The sequence below is a fragment of the Hemitrygon akajei genome, chromosome 9 (genome assembly GCF_048418815.1).
Source record: "Hemitrygon akajei chromosome 9, sHemAka1.3, whole genome shotgun sequence".
In the NCBI taxonomy this organism is placed as follows: Eukaryota; Metazoa; Chordata; class Chondrichthyes; order Myliobatiformes; family Dasyatidae; genus Hemitrygon; species Hemitrygon akajei.
In genome coordinates this window covers 152,621,799-152,635,434 of record NC_133132.1, presented here as the reverse complement: position 1 = coordinate 152,635,434, position 13,636 = coordinate 152,621,799, and the positions used below count along the sequence as shown (strand labels likewise).

The window sequence follows — 13,636 nt, the reverse complement described above, 5'->3', positions numbered from 1 at the left end:
GTGGTGCCCTAAGAAGATTTGTAATTGGGGCTTAACTATTCACTATATTTTCTAAGTTATTAAAAGAACATAGAGAGTTGCAGATCTAAATTTTTGCTACGGGGTAAAAGAAATTGCCGAGAGACATTGGTAAATTCAGTGAGTTGGCCAAACATTGCAATTGGATTTCAACGTAAGTAAACTTAGAAAAAAAAAGAAGAAACTTAGCTTCATCATGGTGCTAGTCTTCATAGTATCCAAGACATCTTCAAGGAATGGTGTCTTAGGAAGGCAGTGTCCATTATTAAAGACCCCACCATCCAGGGCATGCCCACTTCTCTTTGTTATCATTAGGAAGGAGGTATAGAAGCCTGAAGGCACACACTCAGTGATTCGGAAACAGCTTCCTCCCCTCGGCCATGTGATTTCTAAATAGACATTGAACATGAATACTAACTAAATTTATTTCATGTATTTCACTGTACTGCTGCCGTAAAGTTAGCAAATTTCATGATACTATATTTATTTATTATTATTTTTTTTTGTGTATTGCATTGAACTGCTGCTGCTAAGTTAACAGATTGCATGACACATGTTGGTGATAATAAATCTGATTATGACGTATCCCGGTGATATTAAACCTTCTGATTGTAAAAAGGATGAATCTTCGATTTTTTAAATAGTGAATAGACGTGACTTAATAAGGTTAAATGGACAATGACAGTGCAACACCAAATTATGGTAATTAGGTTCATAAATAAATCAAAGACCAACTAGAAGGCTGGAATATAAAGTCTACAGCATTACAAGCCCCATTTTGGCCACCCCGGAGAGCTATATCATCCAAGTTACAGTACCTTGTGATCTTTCGGCCTATAATTTAGCACAAGTTTACCAGAATGTTATCAGAACTACAAGGATTACATTTTGAAAAGATTCCTTGACCTATTATTATATTTCTTGGAATATAGAAGGTCAAGATATGATTTGAATTGTGTTTTTACGGCTTAGAAAGAATTGATGCTATAATGGAGATAAATTACTTCTGCTGATACAGCATTCTAGGACAAGAGATATAACTTTGGACTAAGGCATTCAGGAGAGAAGTCAGAAGATTCTCTATTTGTGAGCAAGTGTGGTAGATATAGAACTCTCCTACAACTAGTAATGGATAGCAGCTCAAGCAATACTTTTAAAGCTGACATTGATATATTTGCTTCTGCTTGCCAAGTTTTTTAAAGGGATGTGAGGTTAAGTGTCTTACATTCAAGATAGATAGAATAGGTAAGAATTTAAGGTAAGCTACAATTTGGCCTTGGTCACATTGAATAGCTGAGCATACTTGAAAGGCTGAATGATTTGATGTAGTTCCAATAGATACTGTTCTGAAAAAAATCAATTTGCCAATGAATGTTATTACTTTTTGTGGCAAAAGCCTGTTTCTTTTGAAACCAACCTTCAGTCAGTGATTTCACTCAAGCTTGTGTGGAAAAGGTGTAGCAGCTGCTGATAAATTTTGTCTTCAGTGGATCAGGGGGTACTGAATCAGTTTACCATTGTTCTGGAGCAGTGTTTAGACCTTGCAAGATGGGCACCAAGAAAATGAAGGAACAAAGATGTAATTGGCTCGATATATTTCATTTGGTACCAAGCTGAAGAATATTCACACCTAACCCCCTCTGGTCTTTGCCTGTTTGCAGCACTTCCTGCATTCTCCTGTGCCCCCATGTCAATCCCATCATTAACAGTGTCTCTATAAGAATCAGGTGTATTATCGGGTTTATGAAATTTGTTGTTTTGTGGCAGCAGTGCAGTGCATGACATAAAATTTACTATAACTCAATAAAAAAAGGGCAGAAGAGGAATAGCGAGTGAAAGTTCATGGGACTATTCAGAAATCTGGTGAAAAGGGCAAGAAGCTGTTCTAAAAGTGTTGACTGTGGTTCTTCAGGCTTCTTGACCTCCTCTCTTGATGGTAGTAATGAAAAGAGGAAATATCTTGGATGGTAAGGATCCTTAATAACGGAAGCCGCTTCATTGAGACACTGCCTTTGGAAGATGTGGATAGGGTTGTGCCAGTGATGGAGCTGGCTGAGTCGACAACCAGCTGTAGCCTGTTTTGATCCTGTGCATTAGAGGCGCCACATCAGACAACGAGACAAGCGGTCAGAATGGTCTCCACCGTACATCTGTTTCAATTTGCCAGAGTTTTTGGTGACGAAGTAAATCTCATCAAGCTCTTGATGAAGCTGTCTTCGTGGTTGCCCCAGTATTGTGGGCCCTGGATAGATCCTCTGTGATGCTAATGCCCAGCAGCTTCAAGCTTCTCACACTTTCCAATGCTGACCCCTCAATTAGTATTGGTTTGTGTTCTCCTGACTTTCCCTTCCTGAAATCCACTATCAGTTCCTTGATCTTGCTGAGGTTGAGTGCAAAGTTGAATCTAAGCACTTTAGGAAAATTACTTCCTTCTGTACTCATACATAGAACTACCCTTTAGAGCACTGACAAGTACCTAAGTACTTTGTTCAGTCTGAACCCAGGGTTTCAATCAATTATCACTAACATTTAAATTTCAATCCTTCAAACTATTTCATCAAAAATTAAAAAAAATCACGAACTATGTGTGGAAAGTGGAAATCCGAAAAAATAGAAAATGCTGAAAATACCAGCATTTCCAGCATATTCTGTTTTTATTGTAATTATTTATTCAATTTTATATTAAGGAAACCATTAACGATTTTTAACTGAATTTTTTGAAGTGATAAGTGAGAGACTACAAAGTAACTCCAGGCCTGATGTGCAATCTGAGTGCCCAGACTTCAACAAGAGAACCACAGTTGGAGTTGCTATGAATTACAATATATATATAAATATATATATATATATATGATGTGAGTAAAGTTATATAATTCCAACTGGAAGTTATGAATCAAGTAAAGCCCTTGAGGAAGAATAAAAATGAAGGTAATTAAATTACCAAAATAAGGTGATTTAAATGGGTATCTTTAATATAATTGTGAAATTGCTAATTTTAAATTTAATCATTAAAGTTCCAGGATAATAGAATTTGATGAAGTATTTTGGTCAATTCATCAAGACCATATGATATAGGAGCAGAATTAGGCCATTTGACCCATTGAGTCTGCTCTGCCATTTCATCATGGCTGATCCATTTTTCCTCTCAGCCCTGATCTCCTGCCTTCCCTGCTACCCCATCTACTTATGCACTGACCAATCAAGAATTTATTAACCCCTGCTTTAAATATACACAGACTTGGCCTCCACTGCTGCCTGCGGCGAAGTATCCCCCCGATTCACCACTCTCTGGCTACAGAAATTCCTCCTGGTCTCAGTTCTTAAAGGACACCTGTCTAATCTGAGACTCACCCACCATAGGAAACATCCTCTCCACATCCACTCTATCAAGGCCTTTCACCGTTTAGTAGGCTTCAATTGGGTCACCCCTTATTCTTCTGAATTGCATTGCATACAGGCCCAGAGCCATCAAACACTCTTCATCTGACAGGCCATTTAATCCTGGAATCATTTTCGTGAACCTCCTTCCAGAGTAAATATATCAAGAATATGTAGTTTTACACATACAATTTTAATATTTAGATTTAACATCAGAAGTGTGATTTGTGTCACAATGAGCAGCACATGGCTGTTAAACAGGAAGTGCATTCTGTATACAGCGGAACATTATTAATAGAGAGAATGGGAAAAGAATAAAGATTGATGATAGAAATTGTAGAGTGAAAATAACTTGAAACAGATAGCAATAATTGTGTTTGAAACTATGACAAGGCAGAAACCAAAGGCAAAATTAGACAAACATTTGAGAAGGACAAAGAAACCAATAACATAGAAACATAGAACATAGAAACCCTACAGCACATTACAGGCTCTTCAGCCCACAATGCTGTGCCAAACATGTACTTACTTTAGACATTACCTAGGGTGACCCATAACCCTCTATTTTGCTAAGCTCCATGCACCTATCCAGGCGTCTCTTAAAAGGCCCTATCATAACCGCCTCTACTACCGTCACCGGCAGCCCATTCCACGCACTCACCACTCTCTGTGTAAAAACAACATAACCTTGACATCTCCTCAGTGCCTACTTCCAAGCACCTTAAACCTGTGTCCTCTTGTGTTAGCCACTTCAGCCCTGGGAAAAAGCCTCTGACTATCCATACAATCAACGCCTCTCATCATCTCATAAACTAATAACTGCTGTTCATTGGATGAAAATGGTTGGGAGGGGGCTCGAGTGGATCATAAACAGCAAATGCTGTTTTTGTGCTGTGCTGAATCTCCCATGTAATTCTGTGTTTTTGGTTCGTTTTGTTTTAATATGTTTGAAAATTGTTGTTTTGTTCAATGTTAATAAGAACTTAAATGTCTGTGAAAGGCAAAGACTTTGTTGGGCATCATGGTAGTATAGCGACCGGCATAACTTAGTCACAAGGGTGTAATCGGGCTCGTAGGGCCCTGTTACTGTGCTGTATCTCAAATAAATGGGAAAAAAATGAAAGAGCTGGTCATGATAGCTTTAATAGAGGACAAATCTGCACTCCTAGTTTTTCCTTCTGTCAAGGATGTTCTGGGGCCGGGATCACTTCCCTTTGTCTCATTCACCCTGGCACTTCCTACTCAGGAGTGTAGAGAGCCGCTGGAAGTTGGCCGAGTGTAGAGGGATCATAGATTGTAATCAGTCCACAGCTGAAAGCGTGTGTAGTCAGTCCGTGACTGACTACAGTGCAAATAGCAGATTGCGGGCAATTTTCTTCAGAATGAATGGACACATCTGCCAAGTTTTGGTTCATTATTTAAACTTGCAGTTATAGCTAAGGAGAATTCGTGTGCTGCTCTGAGCTGCGGTATCATGGATCAATGCAATTTCAAAAACAACACTGCGTGCTCGCAGATTTACTGCTGTGATGTAAAGGTAAGTTGCACATTTGAGGTAAAGTGAAGAGACTGCAAGTTACATTTGTGAGGGAAGGTTTGTTTCCTCACGTTCCCATCACTCATAACTGGAGGAGGCTTATGAAAGCCTAAAATAATAGCCATAATCTATTTCTATTAACTGGATCTCAGAGTGCACTGCCTATTTTAGAAATAAATATGTGTTCAGTCAGGTATTATGTTTCATTCTACAATAAAGTTCAATTCACAATTCAAGAGCAATTTGAACTTAAAATTCCACATTTTTCAAAGTAAGACTATTGTTTCAGTTTTTCATGGAAAATAATTTGCACATTTGTAGACTTAACAATTCCCATCAGCCTGTGGTATCAGATGAGCAACTAAGTGTTTGTTTATTTACATCTTTTAAAAACCCCATGGATTAAGAAAAAACTTTATTGATAATTGATGGTATACAACTTTAGTAAAATAGTCCAAAATGAGTTTTATCTAAAAAAAATCATTTAGACTAGCAGTTGAGCAGTAAAATTTGAAGTAACAACTAACTTCAAATAAAATTAAACAGAGTAATTCACGACCATTATAAATGCAACTTTATTTTTAGAAATGTACTTGTTTTTAAATTTGAAATCTTTTATGACATATCTCACCAAAAGCTTTGAGTATCCTTGATGAATTGCAAATTGGAACAGTAAACAGGAACTGAACACTAATTAATTTGATTTAAAAGCTTCACCATAAAGGCAAGAAGTCATTTGGCAAAGAAACGGCTCATTCAGCCCACCCAGACTGAAGTGATTATCAAGCATTTGTTTGCATGAATCCCATTTTATAACCCCATATGTAACCAACACTCCCCAGATTCACGTATACATTTGGAGCGCAGTGGCTGATCAACCAAATCATCCACACGTCTTTGCAAAGTGAAGAAATTGGAGGACATAAAAGAAACTGAGACCATCCAGAGACAGAGAAGCAGTTTCAGCGACAGGTTACTATCGATGCAATGCTCCTCAGACAGGATGAAGAGGTCAATACTCCCCAATGCCATTAGGCTTTACAATTCTACCGCCAGGACTTAAGAACTTTTTAAAAGCTATTATTAATGCTTTTTGAGATAGTGATTTAGATGCATATCATATTTTTTTACTGAGTTAAGTATTGTATGTAATTAGTTTTGCTACAACAAGTGTATGGGACATTGGAAAAAAAGTTGAATTTCCCCATGGGGATGAATAAAGTATCTATCTATCTATCTATCTATCTATCTATCTAAACAATCTCCTAGTATGATGAAACGGACTCTTGGCCTCACAATCTCCTAGTTAGGGCCTTGCACATTATTGACTGCTTGTGCTGGACTTTCTTTGTAGCCCTTTATTGTGCAGACTGGAGTTACAACACCTCATGTTCTGGCTGGATTGTGGACAACCTCCCGATCTGCCCAGTTCCTTCTCTGCCACTGCTGCCCCCAGACACCCCATTTCTCTCCCCTCTTCCACCCACACTCTCTTCCCACTGGTTCCCATCCTTGACAGTTTCCCTCAGCTCACCATTTCTTCCTTACTTGGTTCCCCGCTCCTTTCCTATCAGATTTCACCATCGGTCACCTCCACCTAACACTTCCCAGCCTCTGTCGCTATTTCTGCTCTCCCCTCCTCCATCTGTCTATCACCTGGATTCACCAATTGCTTGCCAGCTTTTGCTGCAGCCCTTCCCCTTCCATTTTTATGCTGGCCGCTCCTCTCCATCTTTCAGTCCAAATGAAGGGGCTCAACTCAAAATCCCAATGGTACATTACCCTCCACAGATGCTGCCTGACTCCCAAGGTTCCTCCCAGCATATTGTTGCTCCAAATTCTAGCATCTGCAGTCTCTTGTCTTTCCAATTGAAGTGATGGTATGAGCTTTTTCTCTAGTCTAGAGCTAGGCTTGGGAATCCAGCATAATACCAAAGTCACAAAATCTTTTAGTTTTGGATGGTTATAGCAGAAGGGGCAGTAGTTAGTGACATGAATGGAAATGATGGTGGTGGATACTGGTTTTGTTCTTTTAGTTATTTAGTTGCAACGAAGTGAAATTGACTGATAGTTTGCCAAATAAAACTGTTTTACCAAGTGAATCATGGAATGATTATTTAGATGCTCACCTGCCGTGCAAAAGCTCTGAATGCAGCCGTGCACCAGAATCATTTACTTCAGTGACTATACTGCACTCTTTGATTTTCTTTGTGATTATTTCTGTTTAGAAAAATATTGATACGCGCATTCAAGGATTATTAAAACACCACTCACAATTTATTTAAAGAAAGTTAAACAAAAATATTAAGTTTTACTATTAGTTGCAAAACAACAAGACTCAGAATTATATTTATTGATTATGTAATTATTGATGCAATATTGATTCTAATTTTGTTGTACCTATTTAACAGGTGTTCCAGGTTGCCTATGTTATAATAAAGGCTGCAAATTCTCCACGTCCAGGGAATTGGATCTTAGAGCGTTCAATTGATGGAATCACATACAAACCGTGGCAATACTATGCTACAACAGATACTGAGTGTCTGACCCGCTACAACATTGTGCCTCGGGCAGGCAATCCTATATATGTAGCGGATGATGAAGTTATTTGTACCTCATTTTACTCAAAAATCCATCCCCTGGAAAATGGTGAGGTAAGGCAGAAAGTTATAATTTTGAATGTCCTTTACAAACTTCACATCTAACTTATTCAGGATAATGGGAGCAACAGAGATGAGTTTGTATTTTTGAGTTTGAAGTAAGATTGGTGCTGCACTTTGAAACATTGCTTGTATTTTTATCAACATTGCACTGCATGTTGTAATTAAGTGTAAAAATGAACATGTTGGATAGCACACACCAGTGTGTGCAGCAAATAATTATATGGATGTTACTAAACATATATGGACTTGAATGTTTAGTTGAATAAAATTATTATAATTTATATTCATATTTCATGGAAATGAAAACGCATTGCAATTCAAAGTAAGTTTATCTCAAAGTACATGTATGTGACCATATACAAACCTGAGATTCATTTTAATGCAAGCATACACAGTAAATCCAAGGAGCACTTGAAGAAATAAAAACATAGGCAATTTTCTAATTGGAGGGAAACTTCAAAAATCACAGATGCAAAGAGTATTGGGAGTCCATGTGCAGGATTCCCTAAAGGTTCATTTGCAGGTTTGGTCTGTGGTGAGGAAGGCAAATGCAATGTTAGTATTTATTTCGGGAAGATTAGTATATAAAAGGAAGGATGTAATGATGAGGCTTTATAAGGCACTGATGAGGCCTCATGGAGTATGGTGAGCAGTTTTGGGCCACTTATTTAAGAAAGGATGTGCTGACATTGGAGAGGGTTGAGAAGAGATTTATGAGAATGATTCCAGGAATGAAAGGCTTATCATATAAGGAGCGATTGATAGCTCTGGGTCTTTACTCACTGGATTATAGAAAAATGAGGGGGGGATTTCACTGAAACCTTTTGAATATTGAAAGGCCTAGATAGAGTGGTTGTGGAGAGGATGTTTCCTATGGTCTCTAGGACCAAAGGGCACAGCCTCGGAATAGAGGGGCATCCATTTAGAATAGAGATGAGGAGGAATTTCTTCAGCAATTTGGTGGTGAATCTGTGCCTAATTCATTGCCACAGCCCAGGTCATTGGGTGTATTTAAGGCAGATGTTCATAGGTTCTTGATTAGTCAGGGCATGAAAGGTTATGGGGAGAAGTCAGGAGAATGGAGTTGAGAGAGAAATGGATCAACTGTGCTGAAATGACAGAGCAGACTCATTGCCTGAATGACCTAATTCTGCTCCTAGGTCTTATGCCTTACGGTCTAAACACACAGAATCAATGAAAGACTGCATACAGTAGGACAGATGGGCAACCAGTGTGCAAAGAGTGATAAACTGTGCAAATACGAAAGAGAAAAAAACAATACATTTCAAGAACATGAGATGAAGAGTCCTTGAAAGTTAGTCCATAGGTTTTGGGAAGAGTTCAGTGAAGGGGCAAGTGAAGTTGAGTGAAGTTATTTCCTCTTGTTCAACAGCTTAATGGTTGAGGGGTAATGACTGTTCCTAAACTTGGTGGTGTGGGCCCTGAGGCTCCTGTACCTTCTTCCTGACGGCAGCAGCAAGAGGAGAGCATGACCTGGGTGTTGGAGATTCTTGATGATAGATGTTGCTTTCCTACAACAGCACCACATATAAATATGCTCATGGTGGGGAGGGCTTTATTTATGATGGACTTCGTTGTATCTTCCACTGTTTGCAGGATTTTTCGTACAAGGGCATTGGTGTTTTCATACTTGGCTGTGATACAACCAGTCAACGCACTCTCTACTGCATATCTATAGAAGTTTGTCAGGATTTAGATGTTATGCTGAATCTTTGCAAAGTCCTAAAGCTGCCACGCTTTCTTTGTAATTGCATTTACTGTATGTGCTGGCCCAGGACAGATCTTCTGAAATGCCAACACCGAGGAGTTTAAAGTTCTCCACCTCTGATCCCCTGATGAGGACTGGCTCAAGGACCTCTGGTTTCCTCCTCCTGAAGTCAATCATCAGCTCCTCGGTTTTGCTGACATTCAGTGAGAAGATGTTGGTATGGCATCACTCAGCCAGATTTACAATCTCCCTCCTCGATCTGATTCGCCACCACCTTCGATTCAGCCAGCGACAGAGGTGTTGTGAGCAAACTTAAATATGGCATTGGAGCTGTGCTTAGCCTGACAGTCATAAGCATAAAGTGAGTAGAGCAGGGGGCTAAGCTCACAGCCTTGTGGTGCACCTGTGCTGTTGGAGATGGTCGAGGAGATATTGTCATTCTGAACTGACTGGGGTCTTCAAGTGAGGAAATTGAGGAACCAATTGCACAAGGAGGTATTGAGGCCAAACATTTGAAGCTTATTGAGTAGTTTTGAAGTGATGATGGTGTTGAGTGCCGAGCTATACTTGATAAAGAGCATGCTGATGTTTGTTGTCCAGATGATCCAAGGTTGAGTGAAGCGCCAACGAGATGTCGCCTGTTACGTTTATTTTGTGCTGGTCGGCAAATTGGAGTGGATCCAAGTCACTTGTCAGTTGATATGTTTCTTCGCCAACCTTTCAAAGCGCTTCATCACAGTTGGTGCAAGTGCTACTGGATGATAATCATTGAGGCATGTTCTTCTTAGCCACTAATTGAAGCCTGCTTGAAGCAGGCGGGTGCTTCAGCCTGCCAAAGCGAGAGGTTAAAGATGTTCGTGAGCACTCCAGCCTGTCGAGCAGCACAAGTCTTTGGTACTTGGCCAGGTACTCCAGCTGGGTCGGATGCTTTCCATGGGTTCATCTTCCTGAAGGATGCTGTTATGTCGGCTTCAAACTGAAATCACAGTGTCATCGGGGACTCTGGGATTTTGTGAATGTTCTTCCCTGTTTTTGATGAGCATAGAAGGCATTGAGTTCATCTGTGGATGACGCCTTGGTGTTACCTACGTCACTTAGTTTCACTTTGTCAGAGCATTCAGGCCCTGAGCAGCTGTCAAGCAACCTCACTGACTCAAGTTTGGTCGGGAATTGCCACTTCACATGAGAAAGCTTTCCGGAGGTCGTACCTGAACTTCTTATATCTTACTTGGTTGCTAGACTTGTTTGCTACTGATCTAGCCCTCAGCAGGTTGTGGACCTCATGGTTTATCCCTTCTGGTTAGGGAAAGCTGTGAATTATTTTGTGGGGATATAGTCGTCCATGAAGGTTTTAATAAAGGACATGACAACCATGATTACAAAAATAAAAATTTCCTACTGGAGAGTACCTGAGGCAGAAAATGCATCAGATGTATCAATCGGCCTACTGCATGCCTGGCTCTCAGGGCAAGTTTCAGAAGAAAGGGGTTCTTGACACCTTATGTGTACATTCATCTATGCTAAGTTGGCTACGTATTGTGGAATGTGGTCTTCTGGGTTTGCTATAAAAGAAATGTTTTTAAGGTGAAATAATATTACTTTCCCACCAGCATTTGGATGTTCATAGCTTGGGTGGGTTCTGAGGTACATGTCAGCCCTTCGGTCAATCGCATGCCAGATCCTAATCAGGTTCAAAGTTCAAAGTACATTTATTATTGAAGTATGTATACATTATACAACCTTGAGATTTGTCTCCTTACAGGCAGCCACAATACAAAAAAGCCCCTGAAAAAACATTACAAAAGACCAATAAACACCCAGTGTGCAATGAGAGGAAAAAAAGAATCATGCAAGCAATAAAGTTAAACAATTAGCATTTGGAACAAAAAAAGGTCCTCAGACACAAAGCCTGGAGCAGGCCTCAGCCTCTGTTCAGGGCACGGCAGAGTGAACATTGTGGAGCCCACAGACATGAAGCCCGGAGTAGGTCGTGGCCTCAGCCTCAGTGCGGCGAAGAGCGGAGTAAATGTCACGGAGCAGTGAACAGAAGCAGCCCGACCCTCACCGTGAGTCCTGACTCCCTGCCTTTTCAATCCACCTGGGCCGGCATTCAAATTGTCCAAACGGCAGGTCGTTCCTTGCTCCAGGACCCGGGCCCTGTTGTATCGATGCACTCCGGGCCTGGACTCTGCTGTCACGTTTCGGCGTGAGCCCAACCTTTCCAAATCGGTCAAGTGCTTAGATCAATCAAAGCTCGCTGTCGGTGTAGATGGACCGGCCTTAAATCCACTTCTCCTCTGCTTGGCCCCAACTCGAATATGCCTCGACCTCGCCTTGCATCCATGCGCTTTGACCCTGAGCTCAGCTTCGCCTTTGCCACCTCTCCATTTTTTTGTGGTTACTGTTTACCATAGTTTTTTACAGATTCTTTACATACTTTTTTAAAGTGTTATTAATAAAGTATTGATGCACCATCAATAACTCTCTGAGATGTGAGGCGAGATATCGGCTTTTATTGACTGGAAGAAAGAACAAGCAGCAATTGACCACCATACTACATCCTAGAGACTGAGGGCAGGGCTCAGGCCTCAATCGCCTTTATACCGGGGTCTGTGGGAGAAGCCATGGTCAGTGGGAGGGGTCACAGGAGCAGTCAGCAGGGGCGTGTCCAGACAGGTATATGTAGTTCACCACAAGTATTTTATTGTACCCCTTGTTTTGGTAACCACCAGTAAATAGTCAACAGCTCTCAGCAGCGCCATCTTAAACCGAAATATACACTTGCCTTGACCAAATGTGGCATAGTCTTACTGCTCCCAGTCCCCAATTTGCAGCCCCCAACATTGAGTACTGTATTGGCAATGATGATCTGTGAAATTTCTACCACACTGCCGTATTCGTGTAATGCTGTATCTCTTGCAGTTAATGGAATAGTTGCTGAAGAATACCATAGCTGCTGGACAGTGGAAAGAGTGAAAATATAAAAAGTAACTCAGGAAATGTAAGAATGGGGGTGCATATTGTTTTGCGAATGTGCACAGACAGAGCTTAGTGCCCAGGGAAACTGAAATATTAGTTTGTTGTAAGGCAGACCACCCAATTGTCATTCGCAGCATGCTTCTGTTCTACTGCATCTGGACAGAAATTCAGAAAAATTGTTCCCCCTGATTTCCCCCTTTGAAGATACCTGAAAGCTTAAAGGTCAGTTCAAGAAGACGGGGATGAGTGAGAATCTCCTTGTACATCTGCAATAATCCTTTATTCTAGCTGTCAAAAAGCATCTTAGAGTGGACTGATTTATTACATTTTAGTCACAATTCCGAAATATCAATAATTTCTCACAGCTTCTCATCCTCTCCCTTTGACAATTGGTCTGACAGTGAAATAAGTCAGAAAGCAGATTTGTGATGATTTTGATGGCTGGCGATGAGTTTTCGCTATTTTGATAAGTGTGGATGTGAAGGGAGAATTTTATTATTTTCTTCTGCTGCTCTCTCACTTTGTTCATCTGGGAGCGAGACGAAGAACAAACATATCCAAGCTCCCTGTCCCATCAAATCTGACAAAGCAAACCTCATGACATATACGAGGGGAAAAAACCCAGCACAAATTGAAACAGAGTGGCAAATTTAATCAGGCTTCAAGCCCAGCATCAGCAAAGCAATCAGCCGCTCCTCTGCCTCCTCCAAGTAGCTACTTATCAATATGATAATCAACCAGCTGTGTGTTGGCTGCAAACTGTTCAGCTATTCAATAAACTTATGAAAACAACATCTGGAAGCATATTATGTTAACATTATCGTAGTAATATGAAAATATATAGAGAGTATATTGGAAACAGAGATGATGTAAGTAGATCAAGTCCTTTTGTTTTCCATTTATAAATTAAGACTGTTTCTGGTTGTTCCTATTACACACAAAAATATTTGCCGAAGCTTCATCACTTTAAAATTAACTCCCTTGTGCAATATAAATGAAAGAAGTAATCCAAATAAATAATGTCTCCAGTTCCAGACGGGTAATTATTTCAACCATCTGTGAACCACTGTGCAACGGTTTACGTATTAAAGAGCTGTTATTAAAACACAATAGTCCAATAGGATATACGAATTAATATTTTGAAAAATACACTTGTTCAGAATTTAATAAGTAAAACACTGTAAGGTGAAGTGCGGCCAAAATTTATTTTGCATATATATGATTTTGCATAGCTATTTGTAATTAGATTTCAATGAATACCGCATTTCACTTTTACCGAATGTTATAGTTTAATCACTTTGCAATATTAAAATAGGTGTTCAGTGAGTAAAG

At 40.0% G+C, this 13,636-nt stretch overlaps 1 protein-coding gene across 2 annotated transcripts in view; it reads left to right on the top strand.

Annotated features, from left to right (window-relative positions):
• Positions 1 to 13,636, top strand: part of lama2 (laminin, alpha 2) — a 374,730-nt gene that overhangs the window by 112,457 nt on the left and 248,637 nt on the right. For both annotated transcript variants that reach the window (XM_073057306.1, XM_073057305.1), the window contains exon 4: positions 7,345 to 7,587. In XM_073057306.1, coding sequence (XP_072913407.1) covers positions 7,345 to 7,587 — 243 coding nt within the window. The remainder of the gene's footprint in view (positions 1 to 7,344; positions 7,588 to 13,636) is intronic.